This window comes from Triturus cristatus, chromosome 5_2, assembly GCF_964204655.1.
Source record: "Triturus cristatus chromosome 5_2, aTriCri1.1, whole genome shotgun sequence".
NCBI lineage: Eukaryota > Metazoa > Chordata > Amphibia > Caudata > Salamandridae > Triturus > Triturus cristatus.
The window spans coordinates 957,350,573-957,377,674 of record NC_140588.1 but is presented as its reverse complement, the minus strand read 5'-3'; the positions used below and the strand labels follow the sequence as shown (position 1 = coordinate 957,377,674).

The following is a 27,102-nucleotide window of genomic DNA, read 5'->3' as shown; positions in this document are numbered from 1 at the left end:
TTGCGTTGTAAAGGTTGTTCCCCCAATTGATGACCAAAGTATCTGCACTTGCATTTTCAAACCCACTGGTGGAATTTTCTAATACATTATGGTGTGGAAACACTACCCTTTTCACACAGTAATGTCAAATATCATAAACAAGCCCCTTGTTTTGCTTGCATAACTCAACAACCCTTTTGGTTAAGTTGCGGCTCCACTCGCTACTTGGAATTCCCAGACTCCTCGGAGGTACGCTTCCCTGTAATGATGCAATCATGCCATGTACTCACCTGCGATGATGCAATCACGTGGTGACGCTGCCCGCGTTCATCACCGGACGCGGGCTTCAAAAAACAGAAGCTGCACAGCTATCTCTCATGTCGGAGTCGGCAGGAGAGACGGGCAAGCTAGGTACTGGGCGACACAGTACCCTTGAAGATGATGTATGCCAAGCAGTGAAATACCGAACACATTTTGTTTGCTTTTGTATTTGTTTTTCTTTTTTGATTGCCTACCTCACAGAGCAGCACATGCGCTGCCCAGGCTCAATGTATGAACTTGAAGCTCTACCCATATTTTTCATTGGCTTTTGTCATTGTCCTTAGTAAATGCTGGCATCTGATTCGTTAATAGGCTTGTTAGTCCCTCCTTGGTGCTGCCTTGTCTTCATTTGTAACCTTCAATGAGTACTGGCCCTTTTACTTCTGTTGTTACACGGTATGTCTTATTAATCTGTAAGTATTATTTTCTTTAATGAGTTTCTCCTACTACAGGCATGACATGCTTTCCTGCAACATTCAGCGCTCCAAGCGCGCTTTCACTTTCCAAACAGCCCGGGACAATGGCGCCCGCTTCTTTGAAATAGGATAGGTCTCGCATTTACAAGAGTTTGAGCTATTGGCATTGTAAATAACAGTGCCTTTTAGTGTGTGTTAACTATTAATTATCAAAACAGATAAACAAAAGACATTGCCATTTACAATGCCAATGGCTTAAACTCTCACAAATGCATGACCTATTACATTGCAAATGCTAGTTCATTCAGACATTTTAACACTTATATAACCTTGCTACTTTTCTCATAGTGCATGACTGCAGGGAGCGTGTCCCTCTACTCCCATGTTGCCTTAAAATATTACATAACAGGGTAAGAGATAATTGTTTGCATTGTTATGTCATGTGTATCGTTACACCAATACATGCTGTATAGCTCCATGTCTGTACCACATAAATGTAAGTTGCTTGGACACATTTTGCATTTCTGCTCACAGCATGAAAGCACGAGTGACAATTGAGATATGACTGCGTCTATACTTCATGATTAGAGGCATGATAAATGTGTGCCACAATAGCAATTAATGTGATTCTGAATGATCACAAATGGAAAAACAGAAAGGGTTGATTTCACTGTGGATATTGAGTTCACCCAGACATGTGTATTTGACAAAAAATGTCATGTTTTTCTTACAGGAATCAAGTTTGAACATTCCTTTTTCGAGTGGTCTAGTAAGCCTTTATGTGCATGAATTTGTGTGTTGCATGTGTGATTGCTCCCACCCCACCCTCAATTTGGGAGGTTGCACGGATTGGAACAAAATTAAAATATCTTTGCCGGGGCATTTTGTTTTCCTGATGAAAGCCCTGGACCTCTACAGACTTTATTTTTGGGGCTGAAACATGTAGAGAAACTTGATACGGCTTGTGCCGTTGCGCGGAGGGCTTCTCAGGAGTTCTAATAAGGAGGCATTTCCGGTGTGGGTCAGCGCACTAGCTCTTCGCGCCCCACCACTACATAATCGCATGGTCACACGCACACGTAGCGGACGCGCCTAAGGCAAGCCCGTCTGCGCCCGTCCGCGGCCGTCCGGGGCTAGGGGCGCCCCACTATGCCCAAGTTTTATCCTACTCAGCTGCTGAACTGCGTAACTATCAGGCGAATTGGCCTATTGACCCCCGCCTAAAAACCTATCTATCTACTATAGGTATCCTCAACCCCAGGTATGGGTCGCTTGAACTCCCTACTCTACCGCTCAGAGCGTGCCTACCGGCCAACTCAGATGAAACGCCGGACCATATTTCTCCCCCGCCCTCAAACAAGACGTACATGGTGTTTAATTATTTAAACACTCGCTCGTTGACTAAGCACAAATTAGAAATCTTTCACTTTCTTGACTCCAACAAACCCGACATACTCCTTCTCTCAGAGACTTGGCTCACCGCCGACTCTCTACCCGACATCTTGGCAGCAATTCCTACGGGGTACTATATACTCCAAACTAATAGATCCCTGGAGAAACCCGGTGGAGGTGTTGCCGCCATTATTCACCATAAACTTAGATTCACTGCTTTAACAGTCACTAGCATACCGTCTGTTGAGAGTCTTATTTTAAAATTCGACTCTCCTCATTTCCCTTTCATCTGTGCTCTCTTCTACAGACCTCCCCAACACATGCCATCCTTTCCTCAGTTGGCTGGTGAATTGATCTCCCAACTAGTCATCAACAATGCTAAAATTATTATTGTAGGTGACTTCAATTATTGGCCCTCGGACACTAAGGAAAGCACTAGCTCCCTAGAATTTACAGACCTCCTCTCCGGGCTTAACTGTATCCAGCATGTTCATGCTGCTACTCATGTCAAGGGTTACAAAAGGGGGTGGTGATGGACGGAGCATCAGAACCAATCAAACACTCACACCCAGTCAACAGATCCGGGTTTGATCCATCACCGTTCTTTAGCCCACTCTGCCACCCCAGTTCAGACATGGCCATATGCAAATCAGTCGTACCCTGTGCCTCATGGGAACAGTCCAGCCCGAACTGCAAAGCCATGCCTTCCCTGGACCGGAAACAAGCTTCAACTCATGTCAAGGGTCACATCTTGGATCAGGTATGGACTGCCAACCTGACTATTACACCTCCCTCCATCTCCCCATGTCCTTGGTCAGACCATCATATTATCCACTTTTCCCTGGATTGCCCCCGCCCCCTCGTTAAACCCCCGACCCTGGGCAAGCACTGGGCCAGAGATTGGAATCGGGCCAACAAGGACGATTTTCGCTCCCTACTAAAGACTTCCATCCCTGCTGAGATGGACTGCCTTAATAACCAGGCTGCCGCCATCAAGTGCTGGCTTGACTCAGCCAGCAACGCTGTTGCTCCTTTTAAATTATCTAAACTTAAACGTCCTCACGACGCCCAACGCTGGTTCTCTAATGATCTGAAAAGAAAAAAATTAGCGCTCAGACAGGCGGAACGCAGTTGGAGACGTATTACTCTTTGGAAAGAAAAACTACGTTTATTAGTTTTTTAAATGACTACAAAAAATCCATTATCCAGGCCAAATCCACGTACTTCTCCTTGAAAATCATCAATTCAGCAACCAAAACCAAAGACATATTTGCTATTGTGGATGAACTATCTCTGCCTGACAGAGTAACTGTTAAACCACTCCCCTCCCAACTGTTATGTGATGCTCTTAATGACTTTTTCTTGGAGAAAATTGCCTCTAAAGTAGCATCCCCCTGCCCGCTCTCCCTACAAACTCCCTGATCTCGTTCAAGAACCCGCAGGTGCTAGATCAGATACCCCTGATCTCGAAAGAGGAATTTCTTGCACTCATAAAGAAAGTTGGATCTGGCTCCCCTACAGACCCCTGTCCTCCTCACTTCCTTCAAGAAGCATTCTCCACATGTCCTGATCCCCCTTTAGCACTTCTCAATAAATCCTTGAAACTAGGCTTAGTTCCCGATTCTTTTAAAGTTGCCGAGGTTGTCCCCATCCTCAAGAAACCCAACGCCGACCCTTCAATTCCCTCCAACTTTCGCCCGATCTCCCTACTTCCTTACCTCAGTAAGATTTTAGAAGCTCATGTCACCAAATGTCTCAGTTCCTTCATTGAACTCTCGCTATTTCTCGATCCCCAGCAGGCTGGCTTCAGACCAGCTCATTCCACAGAGCTGGTCATACTTGCAGTCATAAACGAACTCAGAAAGGGGGCTGATAACAACATCCCTCAGGCCCTTATCCTCCTGGGTCTCTCTGCCGCGTTCGACACGGTCGACCATAATCTTCTGATCAACCGTGTCGGGAGCGCCGGCATCCAGGGAACCACCCTGAAATGGATCTCCTCCTTTCTCGAAAATCAGTCCCAGGCAGTCCGCCTGGCCACTTTCTCAGCTAGGAGGGCAAGTTTGACCTGCGAAGTCCCTCAGGGATCCTCTCTTTCCCCCCTTCTTTTTAATTTGTACATGCTTCCCCTGATCCGCTCCCTACGTAACTGCGAGGTGGCCACTTTTAACTATGCCAACGACCTTCAACTAGTGTTTAAAATTGATTCCTCCATCACGTCTGTCTCCAGTATTCAGTCCACCTTATGTCTCATTAGTAACTGGATGAACGCTAGTCAATTGAAACTCAATACTGATAAAACTGAGCTTTGATCTGACTGGCGGTACCTCTAACCCCTGGAACGCCAACTACTGGCCCCCTCTCCAAGGCAACCCTCCCCAACCTGCTGATTCCGTGAAAAGCCTTGGGGTCATTATAAGTATAGACCTGTCCATGAAAGCTCAAATCGGCGCCGTTGTATCATCTTGCTTCTTTCACCTTCGCAGAATCCGAAAGATCTCTAGATTTTTGACCACTGAGGCCCTCACCTTGGTTCTCCTGGCCCTAGTTATCTCCCGCATTGACTAAGCAAACTCACTGTATGTTGGCATTCCGGCTTACCAGCTTCACCGCTTACAACTGGTCCAGAACCAAGCAGCCAGACTCATCTTCCACCAAACGAGACATCAACATGTCCGCCCCTTGATGAAGAGCCTCCACTGGCTTCCAGTAGCAAACCGCTGCGCATTTAAACTGGGCTGTACTATTTTTAAAGCCCTAGCTGGCCTAGGCCCAGCTTTTATCTCATCCCTGATACTTCGCTACACACCTTCACGCGCTCTCCGCTCCTTCCACTCAAATTTGCTCTTCGTCCCTCCCTTCAAGCGAAAAAAACACGGCGGCCTTAGTTTTTCTCTCCTGGCCCCCCAACTCTGGAACTCCCTCCCTACTGAGCTCAGGTTAGTTACCTCTTATTCCCGATTTAGAACCCCGTCTTAAAACCCTTTTATTCACACAGGCATATGCGTAAGCCATGACTATTACACTTCTGTTGCATCTCTCCCACTAGCGCCATGAAACCGTTTGGTGTACGAGCGCTCTATAAATATTTTTAACATAACATAACAGTAGCATTATATCCCTTACAAGCCCCTCCATTTTGGAGTTTTACCCTTACCTGACCAACCAATAATAAAAGGGATACCTTGATTTTTCTAGGTATTTTTAATCTGAGAAGACCCCAGTTGTAATTTATATAAAGAATGCTCCTTTGAATATGGTCAAGCCCAACACATCCTGTTTTTTAGGGACCAGGATGAGACCCGATGATGAAGCATGCCACTACTAGAGTGGTTAAAGGTCTAACAAAAAAAACTGTTTCGTTTGTTCTCATTGCACTGGGCGAGACTCACTGGTTATCAAAATAACCAATGTGATTTGTTTGACTATGGTGGGATATCTTTAGGTGTATTGTGTGTGTGGGAGGAAAGTTTTAGTCATAAGGTCTCCACTTGAGCAGGAAACCATGCATAAATGGCAGCTACTGCTGTCTACTCGCTGCAGTGGAAGTGATGGGAGGGACTACTAAACTGGTAATAAACAAGGAATAGATTGCCAATACTGCACTGAAGCAGTTCTCAGCTGAAGGACACTCTAACAACTAGGGATTACTACATATCATTGCATGGAGGATGCTGAGACATAACAGAATAACATATTTTTGTGATTAAGGTTGAGCTTAGATTGAACAATCTCCCAACAGAGGTGGCGAAATAAAAACTGTGAATGAATGAAAAAGGTTAAGGGAAAGATAGATTAGAACACGGGCACTGGGTACACAAACATAACATGAAAGCCTTTAACTCAAAAATACCTTTTTCCTCAATTATAGCGTCATCCAACTATGAAATAATGCATTTATATTTCACAGTTAATGCAAAGGTTAAAGAAAGCATAGAAGACTCAATTAGCTGAGCATTTCCTTCTACGAAGTTTAACTTCGATAAGCGAAAAAAGGCCATTTACGAACATAACTTTCCAATTCTAAGTCAAAGACTGGTGAGATGCTACCTTCAAAAAGTGCTTTTGTGAAATTGAAAAGTCTGCCATTCTGGTGGTATTTCTGCAGGTGTAGATTTAGAGCTGTTGGTGGGTATGTGGCCTTTCTTCGTGGGTTTATCTATAAAACTAAGACATCCACATCTCATAACTTTGTATGTAATCACATATGTCTTGAAGCTCATTCCCCACTCTGGAAATACAAAGGAAGCTTCTGTCAAAGGGATGAGTAGGTCGGAATTATGGAAGTGAAGTGGAAATAACCACATTTAATGGTGGATGTAGTGAAAGGAAAGGGGTTTATTCAAGGATCCACTTTTCCCAGTGGAGAAAAATACACATCGGGGTGACATTTCCATTTATTTTATACCTGGCTGATGTTCTGCAAACTCACTGTAAATGCTATATTTTGTAGTCTTTCTTGAGTATTCTTGGGCTCTTTTGTGAATCCCAGGGAAGACAAAGATTTGTTCCAAACGTTGAAGCAAGCAAATGTCCAATGCCATCAGTGTCCTATGTGTGTCTGCCAACAGCATCATATCTGCTTTCATAAGAAGTAGACACAGACATAACAAATCTCACAAAGGCCTTGTATGAAACTGGGTTTTTGTTGCAGTAACCCCCCACTTATTGCCTGGTATCTCGAGCAACTTTGAGTGAGAGTTTGGTGGGTTCCTGCTAACGAGGTCTCCAGCACAAGTGTTCTTTCCCTAAACTGTATGCTTGTTCCACAATTGGCACCACTTCAGCCCCACTGCAAATCCCTAGTAAATGATACCCCTGGTACCTAGGGCTTTGGGATTGTAGAGGTCCACCAGGGCTGCAGGATGTATTGTGCCACTCTAGGGACCCCTCACCAAGATCATGCAAACTACCATTGCAGCCTGCGTGTCTCGGTGCAGAGAAAACTGAAGTGTTGATAAGGCACACATCACTGCCGAGCATGGTAGACGCATGAGCTCGGAGCTCTGCGCCGGCCCGGTCCTTATCTGCATGAAATCTGCGGCCGGAGACCGGGAACACCCACAAACGGTGTCCAGCGGAGTGACTGCTGAGCGGAAGAGAGCAGGGCCTGCTTCTTGTTGCGGACGATGCTTTGGGTGCGAACCTCGGAGCATTGCCCTGCTGTGACCGGCGTGGACCGGCGATACACCGGTGGCCCCAGTGGGGGTGCGGCCGAGGTGGGGAGTGCGCGCTGCGGATACACAATGCACGGCGCCTGGTCCGGGCTCGTGCACCTGGCATGAGGCCATTACAGCTGGAAATCGGAGGCCGTCTGTGACAAGTGCCCAATGGTGCGGTGACATTGGGGGACCGATTCAGCAACTGGGCGCCTCTCTACTCGTCTGCGAAAGGTTGAAGCCTCAGTGATGCCTACTGCCTATTGCTGGTTGCTCAAGGATGCAGCAGACAAGATGGCTGAACGCGACAGACGCCCGAGTGGGGGTAAGCGGCAAATGTTTTTCACTGCGGCTGGTGGTCTGTCTATGAGCCTGAATCCCCTGCTTTGCCACTGACGGTGTGTATTGGCGTTACATCGGCGGCCCCGGCGAGGCTATCAGAGCAGTTGAAGTGGACCATTGGTACTGCAGCTGCACAGTGCACGGAACCTGGTCGGGGCTCGTGCACCTGGCGTGAGTCCCCTGCAACCGGAGAATGGAGGACACCCGCAACCAGCACCTAAGGGTGCAGAGACACTGGGAGTCTGCCTTGGCACCTGGGCGTCTCCCTGCATGACTGAGGGAGCTTGGAGCATTGGCCGCTTGCCCCGAGAGGTGGCTGACACGTTGCTGGCCCGTGAGGGACTGCTCCTGTGTGGGGAGCTGGGCCGGCTCCTCTCTGCAGCCTGCGCTCTGTGTGCAGGTAGGCGGTCAAAGTTGCGGTCCTAACAGTGTGGGTCAGTGGAGCATAGGTGGCTCCTGTGGGCTGGCGGACTGCTGGGGCCTGGCCTAGTGCTGTGGATGGTGTGACGGGGGAGCGACAACCAGTGCTGAGTCTGCCTGGAGTAGCTGCGGAGACTTGGAGCTCGTGTTCAGGGCCTATATCGGGGCTCATGAGCCACTGATTGGTTTCTGGCCCCCGGCTTCTTCCTTTGCAGTGGAAGCGCCTGAGATCAGTGGCGGAGTCCTCCGGGTAGTGGGTGTGGTCCGGGGGGTCCATTCTGGCTGGAAGCTTGGGACCCTGAGGGCCTCGCTGGTGTCCCTTAACTGCGGGGTTTGCCCCGGGCCGCCTGACTCGTGAGCTCACCTCCTGGGGTGCTGGCGTGACTCGCTGGTCACTGCCCCGCGGTGATGGTGCCACTTCCTAGAGTGATTAAGGGCGCCCTGAGTTGGTCTGTGAGCGGCAGGGGATGCTCATTGACAGGAGGTGTCTGGACTGAGCCCGGAGTGAAGACACAAGACTGGACCTGAATGGAGTTGGGTATAGCTTGTGACTACGAAGGGGTCCAATTTACCGAGATCTGCAGTAGAGTACTACTTTGGGTGCAGTGTGGTATTCTACTTGCACGGACTGTGCTTGGAATCGGGTGCGCGGTGGGGATTTACAGCGCCAGCTGCTTGCTTGGCTCCCATCTCGGGCGTGGCCCTCCAGTGGGAGGTTGATTAGCACCATGGGCAAGCTCCGAAATCGGCAGGCTGGGGCTGCGCAGGACCCAGACGACAGTGCCCATGAAAAATTGCAATCAACTGCGGAAGCCCCCATACAGCAGCAATTGGGCAAGATATTGGAGGCCATTGCAGACACAAAAGCCACCCTTCACCAAGACATCAGCACGGTGGCAGTAAGGCTGGGACTCCTACAAGAGAAGCATAAGAAGCTCTTTGAGAGGATGAAGGGAGCAGAAGTCAGCCTTACCAAGATGGCCCCTGTACAAAAGGCCCTGGAGCAGCAAGTGGGAGCCCTCTCGGATAGGGTGGGTGTCTTGGAACGAAGATCTGAAGATGCAGAGGGGCGCAACCGCCTGAACAATGTCCGGATTTTGGGCCTGCCGGATGGAATCGAGAGCAACGACATGGTGGCCTATCTGGAGCACTGGCTGTGCTCTGTGGTGGCGCCTGAGGGCCTATCACCTTTCTACACTCTTGAGAGGACCAACAGGGTCCCAGCCAGGCCCCCGGCGCCCCCCAAGACCGGTGGTGACCCGCTTGCTCCATTTCCGTGATAGGGATTTACTGTTACGGAAGGCATGCACAGAGGGTCCCTACACAGTTGATAACAGTAAGGTTTTCCTTTTCCCGGACTACACCCTGGAGGTGCAAAAGAGAAGGGCCTCCTTCCTGGAGGTTAAAAGGGCCCTGAGGGAAGAGGGTTTGCAGTATTCTATGATGTTTCCGGCTCAATTGCTGATCATGTAGGACGGCACCACCCACTTCTGTGGGAGCCCGGGCGAGGCCTGGCACTGGATTGAGGCCTATAAGACCGGGGCTTCCCAGCCTACAGGCCCTAGATCCGAATTGAGGAAACCAACAGAGCTTGGGAAGCGCTCCAGGAGAAGTTCCCGGAGGGGAGCCCCCAAGAAACGAGAGAAAGAGGGCGGAGGCTCTTCAGGTAGTGGCAGCACTGATGCAGGGCAGGAGCCCTACCTCTGAAGCAGCAGCCAATTCCTTGAAAGATACAGGGGAAAATGACCTCCCGCAGTGACAGTGTGAAGATGCCGATGGTGACGCCACGCACAGCTGATGAAGTTATCTGAAGTACCCTGGATGCTGTGATGGCTGGCGCACTAGGGGAGTTGCTGAACTGTTCTGCAGATGGTGGTGCCCGGCTTCCCATGCTTCTTGGGCCGGCGCGACCAGGACGGTTTGCGCGCTACAACTATCCCTACGACAGGCTTTACAGCCCTAAGGCAGGGTGCACTATATGCATGTAAGGGCATATCTGCAAGAGTGGATATGTGCCGGTGATATCTAAGTTCACCCTTAGATATTACCAGTGCAAAGGAAAGCCATAACAAGTACATGGGCTGGACACTCGTCATTATTAGTTCCCCAGTTACATAATCGCTCCACTGTACCCCAAGGTGTTTGTACCAAACACCTCATCATAATAAACTCAAACTGATGCCAGTGCTGGATTTATTAATAAATGCACACAGAGAGCAACTTAGAGGTGCCCCTGAAAAACTACCACCTACTAGTGTATTGGCTGACTGGTCTCGACCAGCTTGCCACCACTAGACATGTTTCTGGCCTCCTGCTGTAAGAGCCTTCGCTCTCAGAGGCCAGGAACAAATCCTGCTCTGGGTGGAGGTGTTCTCACCTCATCCAAGTAGGAACTGTCTTCCAAGGGGGAAAACCTTTGAAATGAGACTCAGGCCTTTCTAGCTAGTGCAAGAGGAGGAAGATGCCAACCCCCCTGTCTGGAGGACGGGCAGGAACATTAGTTAGATTAGGCCAACACATAGCCAGCACCACTCCTAAGGTAGGGCAGCTGATGTGGACCCCATTTTCTTTAGAATCCTCCATCTTGTGTTGGAGAGATTAATTCTATTAGGGTCAGAGTTATGCCCATTTCCCACAGCAAGTGGTCATATTGAGGGTGTAGTCGTCCTAATGGTAGGTAGCCCATTAACTACCATCTGGTACACCCTTAACGCCCCTAAATTGAGTATTGAGGTGGCACCCCTTGACCCTGAACTTCAGATTTGACTGACCTAAAGAAAAAACGGACAAAGAAAAGCTGCTGAACCTGAGAACTGAGTGCCTACTTTGGACATCTGGCACGAAACCATGCCTGCTGCTTCAAGATTCGACAATCGAGGTGAACTGTCTCGTCCTGCCACTGTGTGACTTCTAAGAACCCCAAAGGATCACCAGCTCTTTGCTAATCGCCTATGAACTCCATTGGAGAAGAAGAGCTACTCTTCTGCAGCCTGAAGTCACTGAACTGCAGACTTCAGTCCACTGACGTGCCTCTCCCCGGTCCAACTGGTGCAGCTACTGACCATGAAGAGGTACTCGTGCTCTAGAAGGTCAGTCTTGTCTCCCCAACAAGTGTAGAGGCACCAGGACCAACTGGAGCCGTGCAGCACCAATACCGGAGGTACCGGATGCCCTGCAACAAAGACCAGCCGTAGGAGGCCAGTCAGGACTCCAACTGTCCAGGATGCAAGCACCCATTGAGGGATGTCAGCACCCCTGAAACCCACTCCGTCAGTGGCCCTGTAGTCCTGAAATCGTCTCTCCAAGTTGTTTGCCACTGACCACCTTTACGCATCAAGCCTAGCCGACCTTCCTGCTCCTTTCTCAGCTTGCCCGACCTGAGTAACGACAAACCAGCTGTGCTCTCTTGTCCCTAAGGCCCTTGTGACCTCAGCCCCTGTTTGGGAGCCCTTAGACTTGCCCACAAGTCTCCTTGTGCAGCCTTTTTCCAGGTGCCCCCTCTTCCCTGTAGCGCACCAGTTACCAGCCTCGCCAGCACCCTGCTCCCAGCAGATACTGCGCCGATCCTGATAAACTGCCAGTAGTGCTTTGAGCCTTGGCCTACTACCACTCTGAACTCCGAAGGTGAGCCCTTGAATACAACATTATGTGCCTATGTTGCATTTTTGACTTTCCTTCCCCAGAAATGCATCGTGTGTAAAGACACTCGATGTAAAAGCGTGATCTTGTACGATTTTATTATTGCAAAAGTTCTTACCTATGAACAAAGTTCTTAGTTCAAAAATATATATATAATGACTTGTTATTTTTCTAAATTGGTCCATCAGCCACAGGGGCGTGGCTTGCAAGCTGATGATGGCGGCGTGTGAGTCTAGAGCTCCGCGCCGGCCTATGCAATTATCCTGATTATTAACCTGTTGGCCTGATCCCGAGGGCACGCTGAGGAGATCTCTGAGCCCTGGCAGTACTCCGGAGTGTTGCTGGGTGCCCCCGGATGCTTGGAGTGCTGTGGAGACGGGTGAAATTGGAGGCAGTGTGTTGGTGAGCTGGAGACAAGATGGCGCAGTAAAGCTCCGAGGCACTGCTTGAAGAGACGAGGAGTCGCTACTGGGCACACACAAACAGTCGTTGCATCCCCAGTGGAGAGACGGACAATCTGGGAGGTCCGGATTGGGACGCGACCCCGAGCTGCAGCTGAAGGTACATAGAATTGCTCCGAACGGTGGGTCTGGGACTCGGGCCTTGATCTACTGTACAGCGGCTGTGCGAGCCCGGGCGGGATCTGAGAACAGCACGGCGGATCACATTACGGACCTTGCTGGTGTCTGCTTGGCCAGTGGACCTTTGCCGGTGATGCTTTGCAGCGCTCTCCCTTTCGCATGGTGGCTGCAATGGTGTTGCCCTTGCGGCTCTGACGTGACCATGGGTGCCCGAGTAGCCCTGCAGGTGTCGTCGTTGTGCTGATTGCCGCCGAGGGAGAACTCGGCTCTGGCGATTTGACTGCAGACTCACTGTGCCGTGATCCTTTTACCCCGACAGTGGAGACCCGGTGCAATATATTTGCAGGGAGAGTAGTGCCCTCCTCAATATGGAAGCCCTTGCGCTTGACGGCAAAGCGAAGGTGTTGTGGGTCTGAGCTGCGAGAAGCTGCAGCCAGACCCACCTGGGATAACCTGGGATAAGAGGAGCGACGATTGGGACCTGTGGCACTGCTGGGTAGAGGGCTAGGACTAGAGGCTCTTGAAGATTGGCCCTGATTGTGTATGGCGGCGTAGGGCACTGAACAGCCATTTTACCATCTGACGATCTGGCCGTGCCTGTGGATCTGGGAACACAGCTTCTCTTCTCTTCGTGCCCCTGGGGGCTATATGTGACATGCCGCTGCTGGAGGTTGAGACCCTGACATACGGGAGGGCTCAGGACTGTCCGGCGACCCCGGGAAGCAGCGAACGTCCACCAGGGGCACGTCCTGACCTTCTGGATCGGGCCCTGACCGGGGGAAGGCGGGTTGCTGTGGAGCGCTGCCGGGAGGGTCAGGCGGAGCTGGAGTGGCATACCGGTGCTGCTGTGTCCCACTGGAGGTGATAAACCCAGCTGGAATAACGGAGACAGCGCTCTGCTGATGACTAAATGTGCCATTGTAGAGGAGCATTGCAAGTAGAATACAGTGAGACCTTTGCAGGAGCACTGGTGGTGTCTAGATAATTGATGTAAGAGGAGTAAACGCCCTGGGGAACAGTAGGGCTGCACAGGCTTAACTTGGGGGAGTGCGATGATTTTAGGTGGGCCGTAACCCTCTTCGTTGATCCCTGACGGATTGATAAGAGGGGCTTTGCACTCTGAGAAGGACGCTGCTCCCATACAAAAATGGGGAAACCCAGAGGTAAACAGCTGGGAGTACCCCCAGAACAGGAGGAGACCGTATCGGATCAGAAGCAGTTAGAGCCTAGCCAGGCAACAATGGAAAACCCAGTCCAGCAACAGTTAGCCCAAATCCTAGAGGCTATTGCTGACACTAAAGAAACGATCCATCAGGACATAAGTAATTTGGCAGTGGGGCTGGGTCTCTTGAGAGCAGAGCATACGAAGCTGGTAGAACGGGTGACGCAAACTGAGAAGACACTGGCAGAACTTGCACCGGCGACACTGACTTTGTCTACATACTATCTCTCACAGAGTCCATGTACTGGATAAGAGAGCCGAGGACGCCAAAGGGTGAAACCGAAGGAACAATATTAGGGCCTAGGCCTGCCAGAAGGAGTGGAAGGCACCAATATGATTACATACCTGAAAGGCTGGACGTGGTTGCGCCCTAGGGTCTGTCCTTGTATTACACTTTGGAAAGGGCCCATCGAGTTCCTGCTCGGCCCCCGGCACCAGGAAGGCCTCAACGCCCCGTGGTTGCTAGACTACTCCATTTCAAGGGCAGGGACACGCTGTTGCAAAATGCACATACAGATGGTCCCTTCACGGTGGACAACAGTAAGGTGTCGCTGTTCCCGGACTATACCTTGGATGTTCAGCGGCGTCGCACTTCCTTCCTTGCGGTTAAAAAAGCATTGCGCGATGAAGAGATCTAATATTCCTTGATGTTCCCGGCCCGCCTATGGATAATACCAGATGGGCGGACGCACTTCTGTGATGACCCAGAAGGCATAGGATTGGAAAGAAAACTATATAACTGGTAGTCTGCCTGCAACGAAAACTCGGACAACTCCTCCTGGCGGGCAAGAATCGGAGAAGACTCAGCGAAGATGACCGCGACGTGGCCCTTTATGGAAGCCAAGTTTCTCACAAACGGAGAGGGAGAGAGCAGAGGCATTACAGGTAGTGACAACAATGCTGCAGGGACACAAAACGCCATCGGTGGGAGACACTGGTTCAGAGACAGGATCTGCTGGATCGGACACGGATACATCCAACAGTGGCAGTGTTAAACTGCCACATGTGGCCCCAGGCATTGCTGACGGGATTGCGTGATTGGACCCTTGCTACTCTCTTGTTTTGCCTTGCTCCCTTCCCTTTCCTATCCCCTCTTTACTCTCATCTATGTGTCCCCACACATTACAACATTCCTTCTCTATCTGTTTCAAACGCAGGGCACTTGAGATACTGAATGAGGTGATTGGATGTGCCCCCCAGTGAAGGTGACCTTGACCAATCAGGGCTGGTGCACTTTAGGCTACTACCGATACCACTGCAAGTGCATATTTGGTGGCAACCGTGCCCCCTTGTACCTCTGTAGCCACTAGAGGACCCTGTGTATTTACCATAGTTTGGATGGGGACTAGTTTTGTAGTACCTGTCCTGGGGAGGGGTCTTGGGGGTTTGGGTTCTTTGAGAGGTTGCTAATTGGGAACAGGCGTGTAACATTAGAAGAAATGACTGGAAGAAGGTTGCAATTGCAAGGATGGGTTTTCCATTTGATTTGCGTTCGCAAGGGGAGTACTGATTTGGATACGGGCGGGGTTCCTTTTCAATGCATGAAGCAATTTACAGACCCAGAAGGCCGCTATGTAGTAGTTACTGGGAGGTTAGATGGTAGAGATATAGTACTGGGGATCATTTATGCCCCCAATACAGAGCCACCTGCCTTTTTCTCGCAGTTATCTGGGAAGTTAGCATCAGTACTAACAGGATCAGTAATACTAGGGGGCGATTTTAATTGTATCCCTGATGTTGTCCTGGATCGTTCCCAACCTCCAGTCCCTGATGCACCCATCCATAAAATAGCGGAAGCTAGGAGAGACTTTCAACAACGATGGGGCTTGTTGGACACTTGGAGAGCGCAGCACCCAGGGGTTCGGGATTATTCCTTTTTCTCATCTCTCCACGAGCTTCACGTTCGGCTGGATGCTGTTCTCTGCTCCCTTGATGTACACGAGGGGGTACAGAGTAGTAAATATCTCACTAGGACCATATCGGATCATAACCCGATCCTACTACCGGTGCAGTCGTCTCGTACATGACCTAAAATACTGACATGGCGACTGCGCCCTGAAGCCTTAGAGATCAGGTTTTCCGCGAAGCGTTGAGAACAGGCATTGCCCAATATTTTCAAGATACGCTGATACAGCATCAACTTCCTCTGTGGAATGGGATGCCTTTAAAACAGTTATGAGGAAACACTGCATTTCAGAGATGCTGGGAGTGCGTAAAGTGCTCTTGCGGGACATATAGGAAGCAGATCAGCGTCTACGAGAAGTAGAGCGGGAACGTCCTGAGAGGACTGATAGGCAGAGGGACCTCACGGAGGCAAAAGAGGCAGTTGCCGTACAAGTGGAGCGCCTGCGTTGCTTTAATTACAAGAAGTATATTACTCGCGCCCACACGGAAAGAGACAAGTCCAGTTGGCTAGCTAACCCGGCCAGGAGGGGGAATGTAATTTTGGAACTTAAAGACCAAACTGGGGAGGTCTGCCATACCCAACAGGGTATTAATGATCGTTTCCTTGCTTACTATGCGGAGCTGTATCAGAGTAAATTGACCCTAGCAGACGACGACATCAATAGATTTGTGACTGCAGAAGACCTGCCGCACCTTGACATAGAACAGCAGACATACTGGGTTGGGATATCGTACTCGGAGAAGTGAGGGGAGCTATAAAACACATGGCACAGATCAAGACACCTGGGGCAGATGGCCTACTAATTGAATTTTACCTCACACACATTGACCTGCTGGCCCCTAAATTAGTAAAACTCTATAACGATGCAAAACAGGCAGGACAACTGCACCGCAACAACTCGAGAGGCAATCATTATTCTGCTGTTGAAACCCGGGAAACCGCCCAGGGACAGGTCTGCAGATTGCCCACTGTCTATGCTTAACACGGATTATAAGATTCTGAGTCGGATCTTAGCTTCCCGACTCCTTCTCTACATGACGATGTTAATACACAGGGATCAATCTGGGTTCATCCCGACTAGGAACACGGCTATTGACATAAGGTGCCTACTACGGATCTTAGAAGCTGATTCTTACCAGAAGGAGGCTGCAACCATTTTCGTAGTTGATATATAAAAGGCATTCAATAGCCTGGAATGGCCTTACTTGTTTCAGGTCATGCATAAATTGGGCTAGGGAGCAAATTTGTGGCTTGGACAGCTCTGTTATACAAAGATTCCACTGCCAGGGTTAGAATGGGCGGGTTGATCTCTGACACCTGTGAAGTGAGACGAGGGACGAGGCAGGGATGCCCATTATCCCCCCTCTTATTTGCCCTGGCTATGGAGCCACTTGCGGCCCAGGCCAGAACGGGACTACATTACCGCCGCCTTCGTGTGTATGAGCAGACTCATTATATTGCGCTCTATGTGGATGACTTGCTCTTGTTATTAGCAAATTCAGGTGAAGCGCTTGCTGGAGCGAAACGACTAGTTTGTGATCTTGGTAGAGTATCCAGGCTCAAAGTGAATTGGGCAAAGTCCTGTCTGCTCCCAGCAGCCGCGACTAATGCTGGCCCCCAAGACACTGACGGTGTGAAGTGGGAGTATAGATGTTTGACGTAATCCAAATATATCACACGCAGGGTGATTTACTGGAGGACATTATCGGTAGAGCCATCAGAGGAATAAAAGGCAACTTTGATTTTTGGGGTGCACTGCCTCTCTCAGTAGCCGGTCGAGTGGCCCTACTTAAAATGGTGACGCTCCCGAGATTGTTGTACTATTTTCGGACCCTACCAATTTGCATACCGACGAGATTCTTTACACAAATGAAGACATTGATCACAGGGTTTTTATGGGGAAATGGCAGGAGGAGGGTTGCATTGGGAGTCCTTATGAGACCGAGATCGGAGGGGGGGTCTGGCAGTCCCTGACTTCGAGACTTATTACCTGGCTGTTCAGCTACAGTGGCTTACACAGGATTTAGCATTTGGGTTTCGAGGAATGGGTGAAAATGGAGGTGGTTGCGAAATGTTAGGACAATTATGCACAGGTCCTTGATGTACGAAAAATGGCTTAAACTTTGAAGACGTATTATATGTAATGAGGAAATCATATGGTATTGCAGATATGGTTGAAAATTGAAAATTTTAATAAAAATATGTTTAAAAAAAAAAAAAAAGAAAGAAAATGGAGGTGGGGTTTCGTCGCAGCGTGTACTTTCCCAAATTGTTTTGAAATTGTCCATCCGGCTTCAGACTATACCGGTGCGTTAAGAACAGTACGGCAATGCTGGAATAGGAGCCTGAAGCATGCACGGATTATATATCCCTATGCACCTGATATCCCCTTGACCATGTGTGATGCATTGCCACATGGGGGTAACTGGCAAGTACTGACAACCTGGAAAGACCGGGGACTGTCCACAATTGGAGACTTGTAGGGGGCAATACAATGCTTCCCTTCAATGATTTACAGGAAAGATATGATTAACCCAGAGGGGATTTTTTGCTCCACTCTGCGCCTGCTACGGCTATTCAGAAACATTGGATGGAGGGCTTAAATGAACCACAGACATCGATGGGGTACCAATATACAGTGACGGTGGCAGGAACCTTTAAAGCGGTCACCTATCTCTATAAACGCATGACGCAAGAAATGCTAGTTCCCTTGACTGCGCTGAGGCTACAATGGGAAGGAGACCTGGGAGATGTGATTACAGAAAAGACCTGGGCTGATCTTGTGGAAAGGGCGTGGAAGAGTACTAGGAATGCCCAATTCCAACGGTGCATTTTTATATATTGCACAGAGCGTATCTCACCCCAGCAAAAATGAGCAAATATTTTGACATTAGAACAGCAGCATGCCCACGCTGTAATAGGGAGTGGGTAGATTTTCGACATATGTTGTGGGATTGTCCACAGCTGGAGGGTTATTGGGTAGATGTGGTCACATTATTGACTGAGATCACTGACAGGGAATTGAAGCCGGCTGAGGGACCCTGCCTCTTACATTGGTTTCCCCATACGACCAAAAATAAGGTCACAAGCAAATTTCCAGATTTGGGCCTATTATTAGCTAAACAAGATATCACTACGCATTGGAAAGCAAAGAAGGGCTCGAATGTTAAAAGGTGGAAGACTGAATTAATTAAATGGGTGGAATGTGAAGGTATAGTTCGGCTGCAACTAGCAAAACGAGCGGGGAGTGAGAAAGCATTGGAGGAAGCAAGGGCATGGGAAACATTGGTGGTGCTCCTGAAGATCTCAGATACTGAGAGTGATGAGGACCATATGGTTGATGCTCCTGATGAGCTGGAATAGATAGCTCACCCCTGGGTACTCTATGGCAAGGCGGACATAGGCACTCCATACAAACTGTCCCCCTGCACCTGCCATGTATCGGTTTCCCTGAGCAATATATTAGTAAAACTTAAGGAACTAACCTGTAGTAATTTCAGTCGGTAGAACAATTGTTGATTTTATGTGACACGCCGAGTGGTTGGGATAGTTGGGGAGGGGGGGGGGCAGAGGTTGTTTAGACATGATAGAAGCGCAGGGCTATATTAGACCATAGGATGTTGACGAACTGTACACTATATGATTAATCCTGCATACATGTTTCCTATATTGAGGATAGGGAAACGAGAATTCGTATGTAACGGAGATATGATGTTTGTTTTGAATGCAATGATGACTTATATGAACCTTGCCACAGCTCGTGTCATGGAAAAGGCCTGTGCAGATATATAAAAATCAATAAAATTAGTTAAAAAAAAAAATCAGTCCAGCAGCCACAAGTGAAGGACATTTGTAGAGCACAAACCTTACCCACCTTCCCTTTCTCAACAGTCTCCCTGCCCGTCTCGCCCCTCCATATTCTGTAATGCCACTGTTTGATCCACTGGACTCAGAAGGACTCTACTCCTGTTCCCTATCAATCCCAACTAAACCTATCACTTTCTAAGAATCTAAGTTGACTCACCAACTCTTCATTTCCATTATTAACACAGGCAGTTGGGACAGAAAACACTCTAGCATCCAAGACCTTCTCTAAGACTCTGACACTGGCCAGTTTTTCATTCCTGAAACTTAGCTAAGCGATGATTCAAGGCCAATTCTACATGAAGATCTACCGTCTAGGTACAAAATCCTCATACAAGAAGATTGCAGAAGTAGCCATCCTACATCAAAGTAAGCTCAGTAACTACAAAACCCATCCTAAATTGTATTGCTACTATCTTTCAAACCTGTATCCAAGATGACTTCACTATCTCACAAAAGACTGCGGTGTTTCGGTATCGCCGCATACCCATGCCTAGCCCATAAATTCAAGGACATCCTGATCAGTAGCTCAGCGGCTAGCCCTACCACAGCCATAATCTGCCACAGAAATGTGGCAGAGTCCTGGAAGAACTGCAGACCTGTGTACACCAAACCCTTTCTGAAGAAGTCAGACTCTGACCCAACTCTCCAAGCTATTAGCCATTCTGAAATGGACCTCTCGTAGGCAAACAGACTGAAAGAGAAGCCTACGTTTAATTAACATACTGCACTTAACAGAATAACATGCTCTCTCTACATCCAAATAGAATTCTGTCGAGGCAGACCAGACTTTGCACTAATTGCTACATGGAATTCCAACATGCCAAATCGCTCTAAGGTCTTTTTGCCACCTTTAATAGGGTGCATCATCCTATTCTACTATAGAAACTAGAATTGAGTTTCATTCAAATGCACCATTCTCTACTGAACTGATTCATCCATAACTGATGACTCATTCTGCCTCTCCGTCCTTTTTACTCTGTCTGACCTTGTTTCATCAAATATTAGAGTCATTCAAGGATTCAAATGTTCCCCCTCTCTTTAACGTATATCTGAGACCTCTGTTGGAGCCGATTTCTTTCTTAAACCTCAGCTGTTAGAACTATGTAAATGAACACAAATTATTCTAAAGTTACAGAGCCCATCTGACTTGAACAGCTGTTCCATCAGCTAGCATTGCTTAGCCTAAATTATTGGATAAGAACAAACTACCTCAAGCCAAACGCATCAAAAAATTAGATATCAGCTTGTGGGAAATAGACCACTTACCTACCACTCGTTCACCATTCGGCCAAAAGATTCTGACTCACTTCTAAACCATCACTGCAAGTAAGGAACCTAGGAATGATCATGGATTCCAAAAGTTCCTCGATCCCTCAAGTGAACCGACTTAGGAAAGGATGCTTTTACATAATGATCTGTATTTGCTGAGTCTTCTCTTATTTTGAGCTCTACCAAAAGGTACAATCCACCATCGGTCTTGGACTGTCAAGGCTGGACTGAGCCAAAATGATCTATCTCGAAGTGTCTGACCAAGTGATTAAAAACTATAGAGTATCCAGAATGCAGCTTCGAGGCAACTCCTTACTTTAGTCAATTTATCGTATTGAAAGTTTTATAGAGCTTAACCTAAATATTAACTCTTAAATTCCACCAGCTTTTCATTCGCTACACAGGTTGCCTGATTCTAGCCAGATGTATAACCTTCAAACCAATGTACATAGCTAAGATGCCTTCTATGGCTCAGGATCTCGCGTCCATAAGCAGAAAAAAACCACACTTACCCTAAACCCAGACCACTTCAATCTAGAATGAGGCTTCTCTTACCTGATCGAGGAAACTTCTTATTGGAAATATCTACTACGAAGAAAAAATCTAATTGCCAACCATATTGAATTCTACAGGGCCTTCAATCACCTGGCTCTTCGGCAGCTTGTAAATACTATGTTATAATTAACCTATAATTGGGAATGTATGCACACATGCAAAGTGTCTATTTTCACACTATTCCTCAGCACTTTATGCCTAAACACATCACTGCACCATGATTAGAGCATGATAGCCAAACCCTTTTATATGTTATTCTGCAACAAACATTCCGTTTCAACACATCATTTTGAATAGGAGGTCCATATTAAAAAAAATAAAAACAGAACGTTTAGAGAAAATGTGCAAAAATAGGTCATAATGTAGGAAAGCAGAGTAAAGCAATAAGAATGAAATAAACAGGAAGCAAAATTAACAGACGGTAAAATGACAAAAACCTGTAATTGTCATTTTGATGATACAGTATTATGACTGTAAAAGTTTCTGGAGTCTGTTTCAGTGTTTTATGGTCAAGGGAATTTGAAAATGTAGAAAGTTACCTTTCCAGTTCCGTACATTGTCCAGGCTAGACAGGGAGATTCTTCGTGGCACTGTTCCAGCTTGAAACCCACTAGTCCCCATCCCATTTGGGAAGATTCCACTTGACTGAAGTTCTGACCTCGCTTCCGAGAAATGGATGGGCTTAGGTGGCCTGGGCGGTGGCGTATCAAAGAAAACATCACATTCAGAAACTTCATATGTCTGCCTCTTGTCAGTGTGGAAGGTTCCACTGAGGGAGGGCCCTAACAAAGGAGAGGATGAAGAGAAGCCCTCTGCTACCCCATTCACAGGCAGATCCTTGGGGAGGATGGCATGGCTCAAAGACTGAAGCAGGTCCTGGCGCTCTGTCCAGCCATAGGATGATGGTACTACGTTAAGGGACGCCTGGGATTGGACAGCATCAACAAAGACATCATCCGATGAGGTCTGCTCCAGCGATTTATCAGAAATTGATAAGCTGTCGCTCCTGGATAACAGATGAGAAAAGCACATTTTGCATTAATTTAATGTTTCCTCCACTAGATGTTATAATCACCCTCTTGTACACCATGGTAGCTCATATTACTTAAACTATGCCAACTCAATGCTAATTTTGCACAAAATAGGCAACGTATTTCTACTGCAACCAACATTTACAATCTGGTATGCAGCCCTTTAAAGATACATGTCTGATGAGAAGATTATTGAGTTAATGCATCTTTTGTACCAACTGATAAGACACTTGGCACACCTAGAACAGTCTAATAATATACAAATCATAATTTGGTCATCCATTAATCAAAGGTCTTCTGGCATAGAGCACACAAGGCAGAATTTGATTTATTGGTATTCAAAGAGTTAGTATTGGAACTGGATCTTCATAGAATGAAGTCTATTTCTGAATTTTCAAACATCTTTCTTTGGAATACTTACTATATGTTCACAGGAACTAACTAACAATGAGGGTCACTAAAGTCTATGTCTTTGTCTTTTCCAAAACTGTAACACCAACCACACTGCACAGGGACATGATCCTGAACCTGGCGAGCGCATTGTGGGTGCATTGTCAATGTGTTACCAAACATTCGTGTGCTTCATAAATGGACAGCTAAGTAGGTAAGATGATCCTCCCGTGACATCCCAGGTCGAAATTGTCCCAGAATAAATACCAACTTACATGATATGCTTCTAAATTCGAAAATATAAGAAAAATCAATGGGGACTGTGTATATTGTGTCGATCAAATCATGTTCAAGTTCAGCAGTCTAACCACATCCACAATTGTATGAACATTTGCAGTCGTTGTGTCGCTTGTCAATTTATGCTGCTCTTGTCGGACCCTTAATCTAGCTACTACAACAAGCCCAGTGTTGGGGCTGCACTGCAGCTTTACCCTGGCGGCAGATCCAACCAAGAAGTGTGTACACATCTTTCATCTGATAACAGATCTCATGCTGTGGAGTCTTCAATCACAGGGGTCCTGCCCATTATTATTACTGCTCCAGATACAGGAGATGAACACTGACTACGAGTTTAATGGCAGCCACAGTACTACTCACTAACACAAGAAGGGGATTTAAATTAAAGATACAAATGTGGTCATAAGCAGAGGAGGAAGTCACAGGCAACAACATCATGTGAAAACAGCCTGCAGAAACACCTTCTGCACAAGCTAAGACATAGACTACCAAAACTTAAAGCTTACATAAATATCTCCTTAAGCAAATTTCGATCTGCACTCAATGCCAATATCAAACCCGTGTCCCCATGTATGCGAGGACTGGAAGAATCCTTGGGTTTGGAGAAACATGACATACACAGGTCGGTTAAGACTCGATCGAATGACTTAACGAGCCTTGCAATCATGCAAAGAACATTTCGTCAGTGTAAGCACATTTGAAGTAATTGGGTGCTGTTTTAAGGAGTGTTACTCACTGCCAAATGTCAAGATTTATTCTTTTTAACATCAAGTGGTGAGCAAATAAAAATAAAATAAAAATATTTCCTTTGTCTTTTTAAGGTTGAGCCTTTAGCGTCAGTGCGCATGCGCTGCTTGCTTTGCGAGGCATGCAGCATTCAGTATGGAGTGGAAGCTCCATGAAAGCTCCGCCCACTCTCCGCCCAGCTTTTTAATTTGCTTAGTTCCTAAATGCTGCCTTCCAATTGGTTTTAGGCTTGTTAATCCCTCCTTATTACGGGAATGTCATCATTTGTATCCTTCCATGGCTACTGGCCCCTTTACTTCAAGTGTTGCACAGTATGTTTTCTTTATACTGTGAGCACTATTTTTTTCCCGTGCCTCCCCCTCCCGCAGTCCGTGCCTTCTTGCCCACCTGCACTCCTGTTTGCAATGCAGTAGGTCTTGCCTAAATGCGAGTCCTATTGCATTGCAAATGCTTGTATAAACTGCACTCGGTGTCATACGTTTGGAGCAATGTGGGCGCCAATCTCCACGATTGACCCTTCCTCATCTGTGCTGTGAGTAATGGGGAAGCGGTATCCGTGTGGAAATCGTTGTCCAGAATCTCTAGTAGGGCTCTATTTAACACCTTTCACAGCATGCTAGGAGGACCTGCCTCTTAGGATGCCAACATCTGCAGCCTGATGATGCCATGTTTCTCTGTACTCTATTGCAGTCCTCGCTGTTTGACTCCAGATGAACAGTGGTCCAAAGGGCGCTACATGTGATCGAGTTTGCTTTTGTTTGCGTGACGCTTAATGATGCATGTCCTCATTTCATTTCAGCAACTGCTTTCGAACTTAACCAGGTAAACAAACAAACACTATAGTTCTAGTGGAGAAGATCCACTATTTTGTGTATGCGACAGACTTTTATAGCACAAAGAGTAATATTCATAAAATGCCCAGAAATTAAGTGTAATAGGTTGGATCCATGTCACTAATATTACGTGACATTGCATCCTACCCAGACTTCAGTATTGCTGTTTTTAATTAGTTTTGCATGTTTCGAGACGCTTAACAACAACATTACATTCCGTTGGCTAAACTTTTATGTATAGGTAGGAGTTTCCCGTTGACGGTCTCCACAGAGGCATCGCAACAGGTGGCAGACAAAGCAATACACACGGTGGGCTAGTCTTCAGCGAGGCTCCTGAGTTTCAGACTGGTCTGTTTGTTCTACCACCCTCCATAATACGACAGCCTGCACGTATCGATCACTCTATATTTAACTTACAAGTCCCGCTTCTGTTCAGCTGTCAAAATGTTGTCCTGTTTGTGTCAGGCTTGGCAACCTCCACTGACAGCTTCCGGTTCAGGAAGTGTTACAGCAATTAACTTTGCGCTTATCAAGAATTTTCTTTTTAGTTCAACCTCTGTTACCTTTGTTGCATTTTCTAAAACAAATATTCATAGTGGGCTTTTGATCGTTCACTTCAAACAGTGGCACAGATCTCTCCAGCCAATGCATTGACCTCCAGACTTAAGTTACCCTTATTATTGTTCCCTAAGATTTAGTGAGCATACAGTGATCCCTGTAGCATGTGCCTTAACCCCTTATAAGATATTTTAAAATCAGTAAGTCAAGCTTCTTTATGAACTTAGTCAAATGTAGAAGGAGTAGGTGTATTTACTGGCTGTTGTGCTCACTATACCAGAATCACTTTAGCATTCTCTACATTCAAGTCCATAGAAATTGCCTTCCATGAGCACCCGTAGACAATAATATTCTTTTCAAATCTTGTAGTTTCAGTGATATGACCACCAAAGGCCCTGATTTTATTTGAAAAAGAGAGCTTTGGACTATACCATTGCCCGCTGAAAGGCAATATTTCTCTCCATGTGTTCCCATACCTGGCGTGTCACGCAGTTTGGTGCTTACTTTACCTCCATGTTAAAGAACAGTAGATGTTTCAGCACCCAGGCTAATGTGCTGCATAGCTAAATACATATAAGGTCCCAAAGGCGAGACCAATTGCATTGCAAATGCTTGTTTTGTTTGGTTTGGCTCGGGTGGATTTGATCATTGTTTTATTATTCCCGTTGCTCATTAAGAAAGGTAGATATTTCCTATACAGGTCATTACTAACATGCATATTAAAATTGGATAAGAGCTGTCATTTTGGTTTACAGATTAGTACCATGGGGGTAATTTCCTATCATTCAGCTATGGCTTTTATAAGTTTTGTTTCTGTAACCCAACTGTATGCAAAGAAGAATAGATATATATATATATAACAAAAGAATTAAGAGAACTTGGTTCAAAACCAGGATTCTCCAGATGGGCGCATTGTGTGACCTCGCGAAAAATATATATATTTTTTTTTACTGGAACTCGTTTTTTTTGTCTGCCAAATTGATGAGGGCAGTAGTTGGATTCAGGTGCACATAAAACAAAGCCAGGGTATTTACTAAGATGTAATGGCTGAGGGGTCAGCAAACCTGCCAATATAACATGACATGGTCTCCCAGTAAAGAGGGGAAACTTGCAACTAGTCAATAACATCGTTAATCAAATGCACTGAAACAGGGAGATCAGCAATTTGGAGTATAAAAAAACATTAGTAAAATAGTGAAGCAATGACTGCGCCTTCTGCGACGTGGACAACGCGTACTGTGGCCTAATCGTTTGACGTCACGCGTTCTTACCGCAATACACGGTTTTGTATGTGGCCAGCACCGCAAAAGAAAAGTCACATTACCCACCGCATCTGAATAGCCAACACATGCATTGTAATTGTATTAAGATATCCAGGCTCAAACTTGCTTTCACGACATACATTTTATACAACTTTGGTGCCACCTTCTGGTCACTCTGTAGATTACAATCTTTCCACTACATAATGTTTCTTCACCATATTTATACAGCACCGGCGTCTTGCTTCATGTATTTATGCTTTATGTTTACATAGCACGAACATAACCCATGGAAGATATCTGAGCGCCTTACATAAGAACAGTTTTAGTGAGAAGAATAAAAACAAACTACCAAAGAACAGTAAATATTACAAAGGTTACTTACCTTCTGTAACAATATATCTGTAAGAGACATTAGTTAGTGATAGATTCATTACCTTAGAACATGGGTACTCACAAACTTTCTCTCGGGGGCCAAATTTACAGTGTGGTTTCTGGCTGAGGGCCGCACCGGTGGGGGCGGGGCCAGTGGGGGAAGGGGCGGGGCTAGAGCAAAAAAAAACTATGACCATGAGGTTGAACACAGGCCCCTGCAGCGGACGCCTTCATCCACTGAGCCACCAGACCCGGTATGCACACATATCTATCTATCTATCTATCTATCTGTCTATCTATCTATCTATCTATCTGTTTCCCTCCCTCTCTCTCTCCCTCTCTCTATTACTCTCCCTCTCTCTCGCTCCGTCTCCCTCCCTCTCCCTATCTCTCTCTCCCTCCATCACTCTGTTTGTCTCCCTTTCTCTCTGTCTCCCTCCCTCTCTGTCTCACTCACTCTGTCTCACTCATTCTGTGTCTCCCTCTCGCTCCCTTTGTCTCACTCACTGTTCGTCTCCCTTTCTCTCTGTCTCCCTCACTCTCT

General features: G+C 47.0%; 1 protein-coding gene across 1 annotated transcript in view; it reads right to left on the bottom strand.

Moving 5' to 3' along the window:
* GAB3 (GRB2 associated binding protein 3) overlaps positions 1-27,102 on the bottom strand; it is a 453,955-nt gene that overhangs the window by 61,331 nt on the left and 365,522 nt on the right. Inside the window, exon 4 of the mRNA XM_085608146.1 lies at positions 21,608-22,074. Coding sequence (XP_085464272.1) covers positions 21,608-22,074 — 467 coding nt within the window. The remainder of the gene's footprint in view (positions 1-21,607; positions 22,075-27,102) is intronic.